The sequence below is a fragment of the Equus caballus genome, chromosome 25 (genome assembly GCF_041296265.1).
Source record: "Equus caballus isolate H_3958 breed thoroughbred chromosome 25, TB-T2T, whole genome shotgun sequence".
NCBI lineage: Eukaryota > Metazoa > Chordata > Mammalia > Perissodactyla > Equidae > Equus > Equus caballus.
This window is the reverse complement of record NC_091708.1, coordinates 15,805,806-15,827,930: the sequence shown is the minus strand read 5'-3', so window position 1 is coordinate 15,827,930 and position 22,125 is coordinate 15,805,806. Positions and strand designations below refer to the sequence as shown.

At 40.2% G+C, this 22,125-nt stretch overlaps 1 protein-coding gene and 1 long non-coding RNA gene across 6 annotated transcripts in view; one reads left to right on the top strand and one right to left on the bottom strand.

Annotated features, from left to right (window-relative positions):
• The window catches only part of PLPPR1 (phospholipid phosphatase related 1), a 263,835-nt gene that overhangs the window by 40,662 nt on the left and 201,048 nt on the right, over nt 1-22,125 (bottom strand). For all 5 annotated transcript variants that reach the window (XM_070250788.1, XM_014735931.3, XM_070250789.1 and 2 more), the window contains one exon: nt 5,444-5,632. In XM_070250788.1, the coding sequence (XP_070106889.1) occupies nt 5,444-5,632 (189 nt within the window). The remainder of the gene's footprint in view (nt 1-5,443; nt 5,633-22,125) is intronic.
• LOC138920713 (uncharacterized) overlaps nt 14,087-22,125 on the top strand; it is a 37,742-nt gene continuing 29,703 nt past the window's right edge. Inside the window, exon 1 of the long non-coding RNA XR_011432405.1 lies at nt 14,087-14,148. This is a non-coding gene — a long non-coding RNA (uncharacterized lncRNA). The remainder of the gene's footprint in view (nt 14,149-22,125) is intronic.

Below are 22,125 nucleotides of genomic sequence, written 5' to 3'. Positions count from 1 at the left end.
CTGCAGTTCTGTGAAACACATGACCAGTCACAGAGGTGTAAAATCGATCTCTAGAAAGAAAGTCGAGACTTAGAAGTTGGGAATCTGACATTTGTAGGCTTCCAATCAGATTGTTCTTTTCTCATTTCTCATAGAATATTAGAACTGGAAAGATCTTGGAGACCATTTAGCCCAACCCTTCCTTTTATTTCCAGATGAGAAATTGAACTCATAGAGGGAACATGACTTTCAGGCAGCAAAGCCATGACTGGGACCCCTGCCTCTCTTGAAAGAGCAAACCTGAGAAAGGATGACTCTGCACTGTGAAGAGAATGAAGGATGCACACTCAGAAGTAGGGGGTGTGCTGAGTTAGGGCCTTGGGATCTGTGTCCCAGTTGCCCAACAAAGGCTGCTCTTAGACAAGCCATACCTCCATATGATGGGGCAGAAGAAATGAACACAGCTCCTTGCTCCCAGGAAATGTCCCTGAGCTTCAAAAGGGTTCTTCTGCTTTCTGTCCTACTGCTGATCACATGTTTTCAGGTCTTGGGGGGAAGATCAAGCACCATCAGCAGGGTTCCAAGGCCACACAACGCTCTGCCATTCACCCATCAGCTATTAGACGCCCTGGTTGCTAGCAATGTCCCTCATTCAGGAGGAAAATAAAAGTGGAATCCAATGGGTGGCCATCTGTCCAGTCACCTACAGAGCTAGCTGGGACCTTCAGCAAATTAACGTTGTTAAGTCTCAGTGTGCTCAACTTAAAAATGAAGAGAATTGGACCATACATTTTCTCTATGTTCTTTGGGATGTCTCTTTCCTATTTCACTGGGATGTTGTGGGGATCAATTAGGCAAGGATTGTAGAATATAAGTGAATTAAAGATGTTATTCTTATGATCATCATTTATGGAATATTCCTCAGCACATATCTTAGGGCCCTGCCAGCATTATTGGTCACATTTTTCAACCAGAGAACAAAGGGATGGAAAGGCTGAATCAGGGTTCTATACTTCAGAGCTAGAGTAGAACTTTAGCTTCTTAATACTTAGTTTACTGTTCATTGACTATATCCCCTTGGCTTCCCATTAGAATATTTGACTCTCAAGTCAAATTTGCGTGATTGGAAGAGATATGGAAAAGATGGAAGAGATATGATCAACACCTGTAGCCTCAAGAAGAGTCTCTACTGAACATGTTAGAATGAAAGATCTATCATTTTTGCCCACAGAGAAGAGAAATTGTTCACAAAGTTCTGTTTTTCTATTTTTGTTTTTTGGCCATGTGTATTTTTGTTTTTTAGAATGGCCATTTCCAAGTCTTATTTAAGATTGGTCATTTCATAATTATTGCCAGAAGAACTGGAGTACGCAATTTGTTTTTAAAATATATCTTTCTATTTGAAAATAATATCCATTCATGTAGAATTTTGAAAGAAATACATAAAAGTATAAAAGAAAAGAAAAAATTAACTGTACCATTAGTATTCAGAGACAATAGCTATAAATTTTTAGTTTGTTTCTTACTAGTCTTTTTTTTTATGTAATTATACATTTGGGATTATACTTGCAACATACAGAAGGTATCTTCTTAGGGTCTATTAAATACTCAGACCCACAAACAACCACATGCTACATTTGGCACTGGTCCACTTGGAAGGAACCATAGCTTGCCAACAGGGTAGCATCACATGCTTCTCTTCAGCAAGTGTTCTCACAGCAGTCCAGCAGCACAGTACAGCTCAGGTGCAAGGAGACCTCAGACATATCAGCAAATGCAGGAGCCACTGTGGCTTAAAAGCCTCATGCCCTATAGAAGTCAATATATGGTGAAGCAACTCCATAGGTACAGCTTCTAAGGCCCCACAGTGGACATCCCGAGTTTCCAGAGTCACTGCACTGGAAGTCATAACATGGTACTTTCTTGGGTAATTATGGTTCTCTGAGTTCAGATGCAATTCACCAATCAGGGGTTAACTTTGCCAAGCAACACAGTTGATAGATATCATCTTTTTCTTTTTCTAGCGAAACAGAGCCAGAAAATTAAGAGACAGTCAGATTCTCTTGTAGATGCGAAAAAGATTTTACTCATGATACTATATGCAGTACTTTAGCCTTTAAAAAAATCTTAACATTAAATCACAAGCATGTTTCATTGCTATTAAAGGTCCTTCAAAAATATGACTGCCCAATAATGTACTTATACGGTCCTCTACTATTTTTTCACTACTAACACTATTGATGAGATGAACATCCCTACACACAAATCTTTGTATATATATAAAACTCTGATTATTTTCTTAACATAAATTCAGGAAATGGAATTAATGACTGGGTCTGAAGTTTATAAAACTCTTAATACATCTTTGACAAGCTTCTCTTCAGAAAGAAAATCTCTTTGACTAGAATTGTATGAAAGTATCTACACCTTCAACAACATGGGCTATGTTTCTTTAAAACATTTGCCAATTTTATATGGGGAAAATGCTGTGTTTTTAAAAATTAATTTTCTTTGGTAATTGATGAGTTTAGAAATGTTTATATGCACAAAATTTATTGTTTTGTTAATTGTCTATTCTTGTCCTCTCCCATTTTTATTTTGGGAAGCTCATCTTTTTAAGCGTTAAGGATATTTACATTTGAGCCTCATATGCTGCAAACTTTTTTACAATCTTAATTTACTTTTTATTTTGATAGAAATGCTTATTTTTAGGTAGACAAATCTATCAATCCTTTCTCTTCCTTACATCAATATTCTTAAGTGAGACTGTTGCCATTGAGGGTGCTTTTGTGGATGTGTAAGTAGACTTTCTAAGTGTTTAAAATCCATATTTTTCTTGCTTTGTAATGTGCATTGAAAAGCTTCCCATTTATTTTTAGACTCTGGAACATTTTATATATTACAGATTTTCTATTCCTTGAAAGTTTGAAGAATTTATACTACAGCTATGTGTCTGCAGCCAATACCATTTTGTGAGATAAATTTTAGATACATTTAAAAATTTATTCTATTGTTATTCATCTATTTATCTTTACTACATCTTTTTAAGGCATTCTTAGTAAATTATCTCTTCATAGAATATTTTCAATTTTATTGAGATTCAAGCATTTATTGGCACAAAATTGTATATACAATTTAAATACAAATACAGTGTAGATTTGTAAAGGTTCATTTATTTTTGCTTATACATTCTTTTCTTTCTTAACTTTCTTTTTACTTCTGCCTTTCTTATAGTAGACTAGACTTGCCAGGGGCTTGTACATTTTACTTTTCAAAGAATTAGCTCCTGATTTTATTTACCACTTCTATTGTTTCTGATTCACTACTTTTTTTTTTTAGGAAGATTAGGCCTGAGCTAACATCTGCTGCCAATCCTCCTCTTTTTGCTGAGGAAGATTAGCCCTGAGTTAATATCCATGCCAATCTTCCTCTACTTTATATGTGGGACGCCTGCCACAGCATGGCTTGCCAAGCGGTGCATAGGTCCACACCTGGGATCCGAACCGGCTAACGCTGGGCCACCGAAGCCGAACATGATTCACTATTTTTTTGTTCATAATTTTTATTAATCTGTTTCCCTTGCTTTCCTTAGTATTTTCTTAATGGAAAAAAAATCTCTATAATTATAAGAACTAGTTATAGGAGAACCTAGGCAATGATATTTCCTGGGACTGGGAAGAAGAGAGAAAAATATGTTAATAAGTCAACAGATCACTCAGAGATTCATGTCTGAATACACAGGAAAATGATATGCTTATGAGACTGGAAGAAACCAGGATCTGATTGCAGACTAAGCCCACCGCCTCCAGGCCGAGCCACCATTAGGGTCCCAGGTAGAACCCAATGTGGCCACCAGGTTTTATCTGGGGAGTGAAGTGTCAGCTTTTGAGGAACAAGGAAAGGTGTCTTCCACACTTTCTCTTATTCCTCAGGCTGGTGAGAAAGGATAAGGGAAAGGTAAGAGGGATGGAGAGATTAGCCTTCCTCTCAGAGAGGGCGCATCACCTATCACTCTAAAGGGGAGGTGTTACCAGGGTTCTAGCGGAATCTCCTTGTCTTCACGTAGAGGAGACAGGTCTGTGATCCTGAAGAGGGCGAAGAACCGTTTCCAGCCAGGTTCTTTGTTCCCCTGCTTCTAACCACTTAGTACACGCCAGACACTGTGCTAAGTCACTGGTACAAATCATCTTATTTAAGTCTCATGACAACTTTATGAAGTAGGCAGTCACACTATTCCCATTTTTTATGGGGGGCGGGGAGAATAGAGTGACTTGCCCAAAGTCATATAGACAGGCTGAGAATGCAGGTATCTCGGACAGCAAAGCTTGTGTTTTTAACCACTCTGATACATCAGGTTTTATCACTGCTGACCTTGATTTCAACAGCATAGTCTCATCATTTAAGGGGGAGCTTGTCAACCTAGGATCAATGATCAAAATGAACTTAAAGTAGTATGACTCATTATGTCCCTATTATTTATCCTCAAAATTCTATTTAATTTCTCACCTTAAAGCAAGCAAAACATTTGCACAGAAAACAATACTTGAACTGAACGTCTGAGCAATCAGTATATTCCCCAGCATGCCAATCAGTGTTCTTATTACCACTTAAAAAAGAGGGGAGGGGGAGGGCCGGTGGGGGAGGAGAAAGAGTTGGGGGAGGCAGCTATCCGAAGAGAAAGGGGAAAATGATAACTGAGATTACAGCCCAATTAATCTGACCTTGTAGCATGTTTAGACACAGAAATGTTTATTTAAAACAAAGTCATTTTTAAAATTAAAATATCTAAGTGTTAAATCACTTTTCCAGATAACACAGATGTGTGAGCTTTATGCTTTTGAAACAGTCTCCCTAGAGGATTGTCTAGCCAATTTTTTTGCCTCACAAGAGAAAAGAGTGAAGTAAATGAAGGTAATGTTGCAACTTAATTGAATGTGATATAACATGAACAGAGCCAGAGCCACCAAGAACGAATCATAGCAAACTTCAGGTCAAGCCATTTCTCTCATCTCCGCCTCTCTGGAAGTTCAATCCGAACAGCAGTTCAATACAGGCCTGGGGGTGGGATTTTATTTCACTCTGATCTGTGTCTTCATATCAATGACAGCATTTACATTCAGGACGTCTTCTGAATACACACAACCCACAGTATATATTTTTAAGAGCACGGCAGCTGTTCCTAATACATTAGCCAATCATGTCTGTTGATTTGTGACATTCACACGTGCTTTAAAATATATATATATTTGAATTCAGATGCCAAAAAGCAAAAGCCACATATAAAAGCAAGACCTATTTTAATGAGATTTCATGCAAAGTTCCGCTGACTCTGGTTTGGTTGAAACAGGACACCCTGATAAGGCTGCCAGTGAATGCCCAGGAAGACAGAAAAGAGGAGAAAAGGCAGACAGGAAATGTCGTTTAGTATCTGACAAAAAAAAAGGAAGTCTAATTCTGTACTTACAATAGCAGTTGGGGTGGCAGCCAGCACACAATAGAGCACCAGAGGGGTGATGAAGCTTTCTTCCTCTGTCCCTGGGTAAGGCTTCATTAAGTCTCCGTCCTGACAGAAGAATCCTTGGATATGCACCTGAAAAGTGTCAGTGCATTCGAAGTAGTAGGCAAGCAGCACTGTCCCAGCCATGATGACAAGCTGAAAATACAGCATGGTCACACAGAGACATTAGCAGAGCTTTGGAGCAGCGCTGGCCCCCACAGCACACTCCCTCCATCGCCCCGGCAGCTCTCCTTGTATTGGTATTGGCGAGTGTGTGCATGCCTGGCTCGGCGTGCTCCGGGCTCGGGGAGTGTGCGCTTGCTTGTCTGTCTTGTAACATCTGTTATATAAACCTTCTAGCAAATAATGAACAGCGCCCATCTGAGAGGCAGACTACAGCAAGGCTTGTGGAGAGACCCAGTTTCTGCTGCCATGCTCTCAGAGGATGCAAGGCAGTATTTCCATTCAGGACAGAGGTGAAAAGTCAAAGGGCACTGGCATAAGAATTGGCAAGATGTAGATGGGAGATGTGTTCACGAAAAATTTCATAAAATATTAGAGACAGACTTACCTTACGATAAAATATTAGAGGTAGGTAAGTAAGTAATGAATGAATGAATGAATGAATGAACAAACAAAGAGGAAAGTTAAAGCCTAGAAAGATTAAGAGAAATGTTCAGCACCACACCCTAAATTATTGGCAGAGATGAAAATATGGTACAGTTATCCTCTATCAGTCATAACTGTTATCCTTTTCCAAAAAGGTGTTGCCTTTATTCCAAAATATCTTCCACCAGCATATCAAGGACTTTGCTGATGATCACATATGATTACAGACGTATATTCTTCATAAGATTTGGATATAAAAAGGGACACAATCTTTCTTTAATTTTGATTCAGAAATGTTTCAAATACTCATCTTTAATAAGTATGAGGAGTTGTGGGAATATGGAAAGGCCATTATTTTTTTTCTCACTCAAATTTGGAAGACACAAAACGCCAAGACAAGGTGGTGCTAAATGTAGTCAGAAAACTGGTCTTTGAGCTTGTGAAATTACAGAAAATTAAGCTGGAAGAGATCTTGGAGATCTTCCATCTAAAACCTTTATTTCATAGATGAGAAAACTGAGGCCCAGCAAGGAGACATGACTACTGCTGGATCATCCAACAAGTCAATTAAACATGTGCTTAGACTGAGCATCGGTAAAGCAGGGAAACTAAAATGGAGAAAAAATATTTTTAAATGTTGATTTATTTAAAAGTATCCATGTAATCATTGTGGAAAAAAAATCACAACTTGGTAGGACATCTCTGTACATATTTTATGGCTTAAAAATGTTTTTACTTGGAAGGACATATGGGGCAGTGTGGAGAACTCACACTCTCTTCACAATTTAGGAAGTCTGAAGTTCTTATTCCAGCCCCAGAATGACTAACCCAAGGGTTAGTCACAAAAGCCCTGTGCATGGCAAACTTACTTTGATTCAACCAGAAGCACTCAGTGCAAAAAAGAAACTCAAGGAGCTGATGCCCAACTGAGAATCTGAAACAGTAGACAAACCCTCCCCATTTACCACAGCGTCCTTGCCTGAGCATCTCATCACATTGCACCTGAATTTAAAGACTTTCTCAGGTCAGAGCTGGCTTCCTAACACTCCAGAATAGAGGCTGAGCAGATGCAGGGATGACCCACTTCTCCCACTACGTTTCTTTCTAAAGATCCAGTGGCTGCTGGTGGCTTTCAGGGAAGAGATGGGGTGGCTCCATTGGCTTCCTATGTCCCCTCCCTCTAAGCTACATCCCCAAGGCTAAAGTCATACCTGTGCCAGCTCAGCATCCCCAAAGCAGGAGGGAGAAAGAGGGCTTTCCATAGTGGTGTTAAAGCCGGGACTAGAAACCCACATTTTCTGATCCCCAGGAGAAAAAAAAAAAAAACACCAGTACCATTGGCATCAAAACTGCTTCCTACACAAAAGTGTGGAGAGCTATGAGGGGAGGCAAAATAGCTAAAGCCTAATTCAGAGAGGCACTGTTTGGCATTTTCATCCATTTTTTTAGCCACGACATCGAAGCAGAGCTTAAAACTGCCCCCGCTCTACCCCTCTCTCTGGGACCAGGCACAACCTCTACTTCTGGAAAATTATTTCTGCAATTCCTCCTCATCATAGGCAAAGGCATAATTTTCTATAAGAATCATTTTGATTAAGAACCCTCCCCTGGTCTTCCATTTTCCCTATATCAAAACCTTTCCTCTCTGACTTGAGAATCTCCCAGTTGTAGTGTCTCAAGCACAAACTCCTAACCATCCATCATTCTGTAAAGGTCTTTACCTTCTGGCTGTATCCATCACCACCTTTCTTTATATCCAGGTGAGCCCCAAATCATACTTTCCATTCACTATCCCTCATACATGACTTGTTTCTGGCTCTACAAGAATCATATTCTATTATCTGGCATTTTCTATCCCCCCTCCCCAGTGGACCTTCTGTCACAACTTCTGACCATCCAGTAATCTCTTGACACTCTTGCTGTTTCTCTGTGCCTGAAGTTGTTTATTAGCACCACATGTAATCACCAATGTTCATGCCGGCCATCTCCACTGTTTCAAGCATTTTGTTTCTTTCTTTCATTTTTAGCAAGAGAGAAGAGACTTAGATAAGTACGTTTCCTGTAAGAATGAGAGACAGGTGCTCCAAAGCTGGCCTTGCTAAGGGGTGTTCTTGTGTTAGCTACTTTATAAAGTCAAGGCCATAAGGCTCCTATTTCTTCTGTGCTTCACTGGTCAGCTGAGTTGACCTGATTGGAAGGAACCTCACCAACCAATCTGAATATTTTGGAGCTGAGATAACACTAGGATTCCAACCATGTGGGGGCTCTGCCTCTGGGGCTGCCTCAGTCTCCTGCACAGGGTTGATCTGGGACTTCTGTGTATTTCATCCATATAACTGGAAACACATTTCTCCCTCTCAGCTTCATCAGCCCTTGAGATATATCTGCTTCGAGAGTAGGCAAGATCTATGGGGGCTTTTTGGATAAAACAAAAACGGCATCTAGCTTCCTCTGTTGGGAAAGAGTATTATATTTTATTGGGTGCCTTTGTGCTACCACTTCCATTTGAAAAAGGGAAAGGTGAGGGGCCAGCCCCACGGTCTAGTTGTTGGGTTCTGCACACTCTGCTTCGGCGGCCTGGGTTTGGATCCTAGGCATGGACCTACATCATTTGTTGGAAGCCATGCTGTGGTGGTGACCCACATACAAAATAGAGGAAGACTGGCACAGATGCTAGCTCAGGGTAAATCTTCCTCAGCTAAAAAAAAAGGGAAAGGTGAAAGTGAAGTAAATAAAAGCAAACACATATATATAGGGAAAATGATTCAATAGAAAAGCAAAGAACAGAAAGTCACAGAATATAGAACCGTCTTAACATCAAATACATAAAAATCAACAATAACGACAATAAAAAAAGCCAACGTCAACATGCCTAAATTTAAATCTATAGAACAAATCTTGAAGAGATGCTTGGCCAATTTAATCCTGGAAGCAGCATTCAGAGAGAAGTGAATGAATGAATCAATTGCAAGGCATAAAGTAAAGACCAGAGGACCTTGGAGACCCAGGGTGGAAGAGGCAGGTGGGAACTTCAGCAATCTGCGGGACAGAAATGACCCATCAGCATGATCAACATGCCTTGGCTCCTCCCCTGGCAGCCAGAAACCCCTCCCTGCCATTTTTAAGTAATCCTCAAACTCCCTGGAGAATCCGCAATAACGTCAATCAGAGACACACAAAAGCAAAAATGTTTCTTTTCTATTGAACATTCTCATGTGACCACATATTAACAAGAAGCTTATGCATTTGCTGCAGGAACAGAAACACCATATTGATTCTGCTTCCATGAGCACAGAGATCCGCCCTGGAGTACCGATGACAGTACACAATTAGCCATCAGCGTCCTCCCTTCTTCCTCCCTGTCCTGGGCCCTGATTCATCACTGTCTAGGTTTGTGTCACTGATGCCAGCTGGCACACTTGCCATCTCCATTGCATTCTCCAGCCCCATTTAGGGATGCATGGAGGGAGGCCATAATGTTGGTGTCATATGAGCAGATGGTGAAGCTGTGCTGGACCCAAGTGCTGGTGGAAGGGTTGAAGACAGCAGTGTGAAAGGAGTAATTAGGGCCGTGGGGGGATAACAAGGTATAGGGAACTCATGTACCCGGGATTTTCCTCAGCCGTCACTTCCCAAGAATGGCAATCTGACATATGAAAATGTGGAAAATTCTGATCATTCCACAAGGATTCAGAAGGCAGAGGCCAGATCTATCTGAAATCCAGCCTTTCAGGGTGAGAGCCCTGTGTTTCTACCCAGGCCCTGTGCTGAGCAAAGTGAATGTCAGAAAGAGTGATAACTGGGAAGGTCACAAAGCTGAGAGAAGAAGCTGAGATGACAAGTACATTTTCCTCTGGTCTGCTAAGTCTGGAGCAATTATAGACCACTGAATTATATGATCTGATACAAGCTGCAGGAGCAGGGGACAGGTAAAGGTGGTATGATTCGTGTGAGTGATAGAGAAAGAGAGAGAGGGGAAGACAGAGAGAGAGAAAGAGAGAGAGAGAGAGAGAGAGAGAGTGTGTGTGTGTGTGTGTGTGCGTGAGTGTGTGTGTGTGTGTGTGGTGTCCAGGCAGGTAGAGGCAGACAAGTGAGGTTGGAGTGAGAGGACTGGTATCTGGTCTGGAGTGTAAAGGACATATTTAAACGAGGGAATCCCAGTGCTAGGTAACCAACCATCTCAGTTTGCCCAGGACTGAGGGGTTTCCTGGGCCATGGGAACTTTCAGTGCTAAAACCAAGATAGTCCCAAACAAACTGGGGTGCTAGGTCACTCTACCTGGGACAATGAATGTTTCTCTTTCCAAAGGGGTTTCTCATTCTGGCTTGGCCAGGAGCTATCAAGACCAGTGCAAACTGATCAGTCCACCAACAACTGTCTGTGGGTGCTACCTCTGCGCTTGGTCCTGAACTAAGTGCTGTGAAGGCGAGGATTCTCAGACATACTCTCTAACCTCAAGCAATTTGTGATCCAAATAAGGAGTGCTCAGCAATACAGGCAACAGACAATGATCTGTAGGAGGGTGTCAGCTGATCCCAAGGTGGGGTCCAACATGGTTGCGTGTGTCTGCGAACTGGTGGGGATGCGGGTTAACACAAGGAGAACAAGGGAAGGGGAAGGGAGTGCAAGGGGATGAGAGGGCAGCACGGTGTCTGTTTAGGATTCTGGTTTTGACTAAGCCCCAGAGACATATGTTCAAAGCCACAGAGAGAGGGGAAAAAGGAAACTCCGAGCGGAAGGAACACTGCATCAGAGCTTAGATGGTAAGATTTGGCATGATGTGACACAGAAGCAATGGCTTAGTGAGGGCTCCAGGGATGAGTACGCTTGAAGGATTTGCATGTTCTTCAGTATTGAGAAACAGCATGCTAGGTACAAGTGTCAGTAGCTGCACACAAGGGCTAGGTGGGAAATCCTCAAGCAGCACTGATGGAAGTGGGAACCAAGGTAAAAGACTGAAGGGGAAATATGTGAGAAAATTGATAGCGAGCCCTTGTGAGGCCTCACTGGGGACCTTTAGGAATAAGTGTGACCCTTTGAGAGGGGCTGGAAGTTCGCCATAAAAAAGAGAGGCGAGAGGCAAGAGCCAAGAAGAAGGAGGAGGAGAGGACGGAGAAGGAGCAAGAGGAGAAGGGAAAGCCGATGGTGACGTAAGAGCGATGATGTACACTACCCATACACGCGTCCCAGGAACGGTGGTGTGCACTTTACATAAATTAACTCTTCTTCGGCCCAGTCATCCTGTGTGGTGGGTATATTACTATCTCCATTTTACACATGAGGAAACAGAGGCACAGAGAAATTACATGAAATGTATAAGGTCACACAACTCATAGAGGTGAACCTAGGATGATTACTCGAAATATGATGTGTTTCTCATAGGTGGCCTGGGGAAGATCAGGTTGCAGATATAAGTCAGCATAACATGAAGGGCTAAACTATGTGCCACAGACTTGAGTAGTTTATTCAATTGTCTCCTACTGTCAATTTCCTCATCTGTATGAAGGTTAATAATAACTCATAAATACGCAATGAGGCGGGCTTATGTATTCTCATTCTGTTCCAAAAAAAGAGTTATATCAACTTCCACCAAATAAAGTACGGAAACACGAATTACATCCTTGAGTATAAGTTGTCTAAAAATCAACACAATACAGAAATACTGGTCACTTACACATTTCACAGAATCTATAAGATAAAAACCAACCAATGGTGGAAGATAAGTAGAATCTTCTGATATATTGACTGGACAGGTTCTCATAGTGTGGCACGATAAACAATGACTCAATACTGAGAATGATGGCCTTGTTCTTTACATGGCCCTCATATCAACTCTTAACATAGGCTGATGACATCACATCAGAGTGAAATGCACAAAACAATATTGTGGAATAGAATGGAAGAGGTAGGTACCTGGATTCAGTCTAGGTTGAACTTGAGAGAGACAGCACAATGAAAGGTTAAGAATGTAGGCCAGACTGCCTGCGTTGGAAACCCACTCTGCTGCTTACTAGGTATGTGACTTCAATACTGTGCCTGTTTCTTCATTTGTAAAATAGGGCTACTAACACCGAAGCACCTACATCTTGAGGTTACCACGAGGATTAAATGAGGATTGTGTGTCAAGTATTTAGAAAAGTATCTGACTCATAACAGTAAGAATTTTCTGAAAGAATGGATAGGTCATATTTTTTTCAAGCTCTCCTTGCTACATATAGTTTGTCTCAGCTTAGGTTTTAAAAACTATTGAGTAGCAGTGGATTTGATATTATCTTCTATTAAGTACTCTGTAATGAAATACAGACCCGTGTCTTTTCTTTTAGTGACTTAATTGTTTAATAATACTTAAATGTTATTAGAGTAGATTAGTGGAATGAACCTTTGGTTAGGATTTATCTTCATAGGACAAATCTCTTAACCTCTCCACATCCCAGCTTCTTCTGTGAAAAAATATTGAGTTACCTGTCAGGGGTGTAATAAGAATTGAGGATATTATACATAAATATTGATGACAGTATTTTGGCCCATGGTAGATGCTTAATAAATGGTATCTCTAGTTATTATTAGCCTCACTTAGTGTTACTGTGTCTTAATACGCCCCTTATCATGGTGGTTTTCCAAACTGTAGGTCTCAAACCACTAGCGGATTGTGAAACAAAGATACACAATTTTGAGGTTCAACTAGAATTTTTCCTAGTTATCCAGAGAATTCCAAACATAGTAAGAGCAAGTGTTTTTACGTGAAACTTTTTTCAGTATATAACAGATAGGCAGAGGGAGTGTATATAATACAATGTGAAATGTGTTTCTTACTACGTGTTATAGTAAAAAAAAAAATCCTTCAATAAAATATGATTTTATTAGATACTTGTCTCATAGTGTGCAAGTTCCTTATACTAAAGTGACTAAGATACATAGGTTCAAATCCCAAATCCACTAATTACTACTGTGTGACTTTGACCCACTTGCATAATCTGTCTATGCCTTAGTTTCCTCACCTGTGAAATGGGTAACTCATTCTTCACATAAGAATTGCGTTCTCATGAGAGTGGTATGAGAACTATATGATTTAGTTTATTGAAACCACTTAGTTGTTCAATAACTGTTAGCTGTTATTTTATTAAGACTTGAGTAAAATAAAATTTTTTTCGGAATAAGCAAACAATACCACATGTGCTAAAGTATATAGTGAGTATAAAGTCATCACATTAGGCACGACTGAATAATCAGCTAGTTTTTCCATCTACAAAATGATGCTTATTGATAAGCATCTTATTTCCACAAATATGAATTTTCAAGAGTCATGTAACTAATCTTAGTTTTGCTATTTTCAAACAATATTAATTCTCAAGATATGAAGGAATAAAAATAAAATATTAAGCAATTAATTAGTTCTCCTTTGTGAGGATATTCAATCCTTAATTGCCCATTATATTTTTGCATTTTCTGAAAAACAAAAAAATTGCTTTATTGTGGTAAGAACATTTAAGGTGAGATCTACTGTCTTAAAAATACTTAAGTGTACCATACATTATTATTGACTATAGGTATAACGTACAGCAAATTGTTGGGACTTATTCATCTTGCTTAACTGAAACTTTATGCCTGTTGATTAGTAACTCTCCATTTCCCCCTCAGACCTGCATCTTTTAATTAACAGGCAATTAAGCTGTGGTTAAGAATGACATCCTTTTGTGAAAACTGAAAATTTTCTTTAAATGAGAGTAACTCATCTCACACTGTGGCAAGAAAATGCATTTCAAGTTATGTGACTGGTCATGTGGTCAGTCAATAAGAGTCATTCTCATTATTTCTTTGGGCTTGCTTTTAAAGTATATCTCTCCCCCCAGAAAGCCCTCTGAGTCCAAAGATCATATCTGTTTTGTTAACAGTTTTGTTATTTGTTATTCAAATTTGTTAACAACTGAATACCCCCAATATCTGCATGTAGTAGGCACTCAATAAATATTAGTTGAATGACTGAACAATCTCGTTGCTCAGCTCTTCAAGATGACACTGAGAACTGGAGAAAGGAGACAGAAACTGCGCCAATCTCTTCTCAGGTGAGTGCCAAAAAGAGGTGGCACTGGAAACCATTTATAAGGGCAGCTAAATGGGTCCTTGGTCAGGATGCTCCACATTCAGTCACCATACTCAGATGACACAGAGGAGGATCAAAAAAGGGGGGGAACCCCATAATTTGGAAAGGCAGGCCTAACTTTTGTTTTTTCTTCTGTCACTGACTGGCTTTGTAATTCTAGACAAATGGCTTTAGCTTCTCTGATCCTCTACAAATATACAAATATTCTACAAACATGTCTAATAAGTGAGTAAATTAATAAAAATAAATCAGTCCAATATAAGAGATAAACAGACAAAAATACACATAGGAGGAATAAATGCTTATATTACTGGGATTTCCTTTAATTTATGAATATATTTAGGTCCACAGTCTAATTCTCCCTCATGCCAAGGGATGGTGACTTTAAGCCTAGGAGAGGCTGAACCAAGAGCAATCCTCACTCTTCCTTCTTTTCATTGGATAGTAGTGGGCTGAATTCTGAGCTGGTCCTCAAGATTTCTGACCCTAGTGTTCATGCATGGTATGCTTCTGCTCTTTGGGTGTGGGCAAGACCTATGAATATGTATAATGGGAGGTCACTTCCTTGACTATGTTACATTATATGGCAAATACATAGGGATCGTGATGATGTAATTAAGGTCCTGAATCAGTGAACTTTGAGTTAATAACAAAGGAAATTATCCTGGGCAGGCCTGACCTGATCAGTTGAGACCTTTAAACACAGTCAAGAGATTCAAAGCAATAGAGATACTCTGTTGGCCTTGAAGAAGCCAACTGCCATATTGTGGAGAGGACCACAGGAATGGCGGGCTGACTCTAGGAGCTGAGGGTCTCAGTTCTACAGCTGCAAGGAACTAAATTCTGCCGACAACTAGCGAGCTTGGAAGAAGACCCTGAGCCTCAGCCCATCATAGTCCCAGCTGACATCTTGACTTCCACCCAATAGAACACTGAGCAGAGGATCCAGCTAACTCACACACAGATCCTGACCCACAGAAACTGTGAGGTAATAAGTTTGGATGGTTTTGAATGGCTATGTTTGTAGCAATTTTTTACACAACATGCAAAACTAAAATAAGAGGAGAAGCTCTCCAGTGATCTCTTGAACAGGACAGCCCCACAGGGCAGCAGAATTGCAGCTTTCATGCTTTCACTGAAACTCCTGCATGTGCAGCAGAACCTGGAGCTGGCTTTCTTCTGTTAAGGGTGAAGTTCTTGAGCTTCTCAACACCAAAGTTCTCTACTATTGTTTTCTTCTGATGGTCCCCAAACTCGAAAGATATTGTTTACTCAATAAATCATATTTATTTCAGAATAATTTGATTTCTAATTTTAATTAAATAATTATCATTAAGTTAAATATAATTGCAGAGATTCTGACTGGCATGAGATGAACAGAGGAAGCAAACCAGTTTGTGATTTTTACCCCAAATCAAAGAAACCAGATATTTTGGTTATTCCTTATAGGCTTAACATGGATAAGTGTACATTTTACTTCCACTCAAGCTTTTTGAAAGATAGAAAATAGTTTACTGACCCTAGGAGTTGATATCATTTGAGATGTTCATCCAGACTCTGGTTGCCCTTCTCTGAGAATTATACACTTAAACCCACACTCCTGCTTCTACTGCAAGACTGGTTCCCTGGCTGGAGCTGACTTGACTAAGGGTAGATACCTGGCCCAAGCTAGGCCTATGAGCTTCTCTCTCAAGACTTTGATGTGAGATTCACAGATCTTTGAGTGTCTTTGTTGACCACTTGAACTCAGGACACAAAAATCCAGGAGCTACAGAGCTGCCTTGTGTGGCCATCTGAACCTGGAAAAGCCATGAAAGCTAATGGACAGATACATAGAAGAATGAAGTAGATTTGCAAAGTCAAGAGACCAAAAGGCCTGGAGAAAAAGAATAAGTTTGGTCCTGATGGTTTTCCAGCGTCTCATTTAATTTATGCTGAGGCCAGTCTATGCTTCTTGAGATTCATAGGATTCACTTTTATTCTCATTAAAAAATTCCTCTTTGGCTTCACATAGTGCAATTGGTTTTCTGTTATATGAATCCAAAGAGCCATGGCCAAACAACCTACCCTGTCCTTAAAGGAGTTGGTCCTTTAAGTCCCTGGAAGGGGACCTCTGCTGTAACCCCACAAGGACGCTTGGGTTTGACTGTCCCAGCGCCTGACTTCTTGATGGGAATGAACATCATTGGGTAAGCTATAAGAATAACAAGCGGGCTATCTGAATGCCAGTCTTTAGACACTAACACCAAAGCCATCACTTTCCTCTTGTGAAGGAAGGGGAGGAGGATGTAGATGTGAGAACACAACCTTTGATGTGTCACTCACTCCAGTCAAAAACACTGAAGAAAATCTTTGGGAACATGATTGCCCAAGCATCCAGAATAGTTACCCCTACTCAGAGGAATGAAGACGTGTGTCATTTCTGACAGTTGAGACATATGCAGCAGACTTATTAAGTGAATAAGTAGGTCCAAGAGGGTTCGCGTGGGAATAGAAGAGGAAAAGCTCATTAATCTATGAAGACGAGGCCTTCTCAATTTTTAAAGAGCCAGTTGAAGAAACTTCACTTACACTGTAATTTCAAAAGGAAATGTAATTTTCTTGCCATCTTTAAAATTTCCTTCATTAATAATCGAAAGAGGTTTTCAGGAAAAGAGATATGGACTTAATCAGCAGGCACAGCCTCTGTGTGAGCAAAACCTGATACCGCAAGTGAACGCACGAGCCCAGGATTGGAATCAGAGTCACTGCAGCCTTTGCTTTCTGACTGAGCACTGACTTAGATTTGGGGAGGCGGGTTTGACTTTCTGCCTAAAGAATGACTTTCTAATGTGTCCTAAGAAATCATTTTGAGTCTTGTGCCTAGTCTGAAGAAGAAAGAGAACTTTGTTCTTACTTCCTTTGGCCTATCCATGCTATAATAACATCCACATTAAAATCCTAAGGTAGGATGTTCTAAGTAACCGTAACTTACTTAAACACTTCAACAATCTAATCCACTTAATATACGGAAAACATGATACAATAGGATTTCAGCCCAACAAAAGAAATTTGCCCAGTCATTATGGATCCTTCTATAGTAGAATTAAGTTCTATGGGGCTTCATGGTAAACTTGATCCTGTACTTTTCTTTATTTGGAGGTGGAGGCATGTAATGCATATTTTTATCATTAGGGATACTTTGGTATAGACACTAGGTATAGAAGCTATAAAGAAGAATGCAGAAGTGAATGGACACTAAACCCTAAAGCTCCTGAAATTGCTTCAGAAGTCCTCTGTGACCACCTTCACAGCGTGATGTGATCGCTCCCTGTGCAAACCTAACCTGATCCCAGACCTTACGGTATTGCATGGCCATCGCTGGTTTTCCTGTATCTCCCTCTACCAAGCTGTGAGGCCCTAAGGGAAAGGATCCTTCAAACTTGGTGCCCCAGCTTAGCACAGGTACATAATGGGTATTTAAAAGACATCAGTTGAATGAATTGATGAGATTCTATAGTTTGTTTTACTCATTCACAGCAACTCTGCCATCTGTTCTAGGAACATATGACCTGAAACTGTTTGGGATGTCATATTAATATATTGGTTAAAACTAAAGTTTTTAAATATAAACCAGCATATTCCAAGTAGTGATCTATGGTATCAAGATGTAAATATGTGCTTTGGAAAGAGACAGAGAGATCTGTGGTCAAAAAAGAAAGTTATAGTTGTTTTGCTCTAAAAAATAAGGGATATTTTCATGGACCTACTGTTTCATGGTTTTAAAAGGATATTAGAGATATAATAGGTTGCTATTTAAATATTAAAATCACACTGATATCTCTTAAATAAAAAATTATTGAGATTTCCTGTTCGTTATTTAGAAGAATCCTTTTCTGATCATGAGCTTTTAAGTTACAGATCTATTTGGGGAACAAAGGCATTGGAAAATTATTTTATGACTCCAAATTAGAATGAAAGCATAAAGCTATCACTGAATTTTCTCCATGCCATGTAGAACAAATATTAAAAATTCCAACTGATAGAGGAAACTAAGGAGACAAGCTTCTTATGCTTACTTTCAAATCATTTTAAACAGAAGTACTTAAGATACCATTTTAATTTCCCTCCAGAAAGGAACAGGATTCTTCTTTCTCCATATGCATTGCTAAGTTACTCAGGAATTAGGCAAATGAGAAGAAAAGGACAAACATTCTTTTAAATAAACCAGTTTGTTTTTCTTTCTAATTAAAACAGGTAAATCTCAACATGGCAAGAGATTTAGATGTTCTCATTTTCCTTTAAAAATTACTGGGTAGGGATTTTCCTTATTTCCCTTAAAATTACTGAATAAGTTAAAGATAGCATCTTCCCCAGACACATCAGAAGACGCAGCATAAATGAACATAGACCCGAACCTCACTCAAACTCCCCGTGGCTGTCAGTTCACAGGCGCTCAGGCCTGCACCTGCTTCACTCTGGCTGCATCTAAATGAAGCCAATTATCCTAGTGAAAGCAATCAGGTGAGCATCTAGGGACATGTTGCTTACCAGGTGTTTCCCATTGTGGGAACGTTTTGCATTGATGGAAATGTTCTAAATCTGTACTCTCAACATGGTAGCCACTATCGATGTGTGGCTATCGTGCCCTTGTAATGTGGCTACAGCAACTGAAGGATGACATTTTAAATTTTATTTCAACTTAATTTATTTAAATTTAAATAGCCACACATGGCTAGTGGCTACATACTGGATGGTGCATGATGGCTTTGCATTAGCAGGGTGGTACCACGAACCATGCATAAATTTGAACCTTTTTAAAAATTATAAGACGTTCTAATACATAAGAGTATACATTGAAAAATATATCATCAGAATTTTACTCACTAGAGATTAATCATTATTAACATGTGGTGTGTATTTATTCTTCTAGACTTTTTCTCCTCAGGCATATAAACATACACAATCATAGATAAATTTTAAAATATACAGGGGCCAGCCCTATGGCCGAGTGGTTAAGTCCACATGCTCCCCTTTGACAGCCCAGGGTTTTACCGGTTCAGATCCTGGGCGTGGACCATGCTGAGGCAGTGTCCCACATAGCACAACCAGAAAGACCTACAACTAGAATATACAACTATGTACTGGAGGCTTTGGGGAGAAGAAGAAGACAAAGAAAATTGGCAACAGATGTTAGCTCAGGTGCCAATCTTAAAAAAAAATAAATATATATATATATATATATATAAAGTAGAATCACACTATACATGCTGCTCCATAGCTTGCATTTCTCTTAATGTGTTTTGACCCTCTTTCTATCTTACTACATAGAAAACTTACAGTTACAGGAGCCAATATGCTCCCTTCTTTGCCAAGCAAGTCTCATTTTTGTCATTTCCAGCCAAGGAGTTCGGATTGACACAGGTGTGTTCAGGGAGCAGAGGCACCTTCAGGGTTAGCATTTTGGGTGTATCAAGGGCCCTATCTCAGGTCAAAGAATAGAAGTAGGTACAAACTTAAAAGAGGAAAGCTTTGCATGGCAGGCAGAGGAACATTTTAGTACACACTTTAGTACACACTCAAAAGGAAACTGAAGGGTTTTGAGCAGGGAAGCAATACCATCGAATCTGTCACTGAAGAGACCTTGCAGTAATCTGTATTGAATTGGAGCAGAGGACCTTGACAGAGAAATCAGAGCTGGTACCAAGGCTTGTTTAAAGGTCAGTTAGCAAGTACTCAGAATCCCACTAACCCTGCTGTGCTATTGCATTTCAAGAGCAAGCTCACAAAATCCTATTTAGCTCGCTTGCTCACAATAGAGTAGAAGTAAATATTGTGTAATTTTAATTTTCAACTACTATTGTGAAGATAAAGCAATTGATTTGTTAAACTTTTATTGATAAACTGCTATGTGCCAGGCATTAGGGAAATAGCAGTGCATAAGATGAAGTCTCTGTCCACATGGGGGAGGCTATAAAAGGAGATTTAGGGGCTGGGGAAAATAAGAAGCTTAATTTTGAACACTTACATTTTGAGATGTCTATTAAACATCCAAGTGAAATGTCAATGAGGCAGTCAGACACGTGAGTTGAGAGACATTTTGGGAGTCATCAGAGTATGTGATTGCCTAGTGAGTGAGCATAGAGAAAAGAGGAGTCCAGGAGATGAGACGGATGAGCAAAGGAGACTGAAGAAGGTGGTTGCAAGAATAGCATTGGAGAGAAAGTAACAGTGAGCCAAGAACTACAATCTCCAAAGAATGGGGGAGGTGGGTCCGGGACTTGGTATTACGGCACCAAGGAGGCAGAGTGAGTGGTATTGACTCATGGCATGAGTTTCCGAGCTGAGTGATTTCTAACGAGAGTAGGACAATAGTCTAGAAGAGGCAACAAGGAACAAAAACAACACCTACCCTGTCTCCAAGTCTAGTAGCACAAGGTGTGTAGGAAATAAAACACAGTCACTTGAGAGGGCTGTAGGGAAGCAATATAATTAAGAAAGCCAAGTGCACAGTAAGGAGGGGAAGGAACTGCTCAGACAAGGTTAAGAAGATAAGGACTTTACTGATAGCAGACTTGTGAGTTTTGGAGTTTATAGGGCAGCAAGTTAGGCGTTGAGGAGGGTGGGAGATGAGATCAATTAGAGATGCATGGAGCTGTGGACCCCAGAGATGACCTGAAGTCCTTGTTTTCTAATTGTGGTTAATATAGACAGGGACAAAGGATATGACAGAATTAACCCCAATGTTCTCTGAGGCAGATTAGAGGGCTGTATTGAGAAGGGAGGAGGAGACAGAGAGAGCTCTTCTGTGTTGTGTTGTGAATTAAAAAAATAATAAGGCTTTGGGTGCTAACGTAGGAATGTGACCACTTAAAAAATGCTTTTATGGGGGGCTGGCCCCGTGGCCGAGTGGTTAAGTTCACGCACTCTGCTGCAGGCGGCCCAGTGTTTCGTTGGTTCGAATACTGGGTGCGGACATGGTGCTGCTCATCAAACCACGCTGAGGCAGCATCCCACATGCCACAACTAAAAGGACGCACAATGAAGAATATACAACTGTGTACCGGGGGGGTTTGGGGAGAAAAAGGAAAAAAATAAAAAATCTTTTAAAAAAATGCTTTTATGGTGAAATATGCTTCCTAAGTTGTGGCAGTTTAGCATTAGGCACCTCTAGGGAACATGGATCCAACCCTTTTCACAACAAATATGTGTGGAATGTCTGCTATTATACTAGGCTTGGAGAAGGATGGAGAGAAAGGAAAGCAGTCATCTCCAGGAAACAAAGTCCTCAGATGTGGCTGTGCCTCTTGTCTAGCAGGCAATAAGAGAACTGGCAGTCTAAAAAACCTTTTCTTGCTCTTTGGGATTCCAGGAGGTACATCTCCTCTGTCTCCAGAGCAGAAAGGACCAGTTGTCCACTTCTCCAAGCACTCCTATGTTGGATATTTGTGGCTCAGAAATGCCTGTACCATTTTATAACAAGCACCTAATAAACTATTAGAGAATGACACAAAAATAGGATCAATATCTTCATTGTTCAAAGTGTGGAGGACCTAAACCCATCCCTCACACTCAACCAGGGTTCCTTTTCCTCTATGTTTCTAAAGAAATGAGAAAATGCAAGAAAAAAATCGTAGTTTGAAGTCAACAGAACTGGCAATGACAAAAACATGCCAAATATGCCATGCTCCTCCATCCATAATTAGGACAGACGGCACCAGTAATTCTTGGGACTCCTTCCTCTTGAACCAAGTTAGGTCTTCAAATCATTTTCCATATGGTGTTCCAGACAGTCATTACCAACTGATTACAATTAGGGCACCCCTGATTACACAAGGAGTATCACCTTTTCAGATACATGAATGGGTCCTGAAATGGGGTAGAATACCACATTTTCAGTACCTGCTTGAAGGACTCCTGTGCTCCTTCAAAGTACTGCACGTTCCTGAGACAAGAAAAC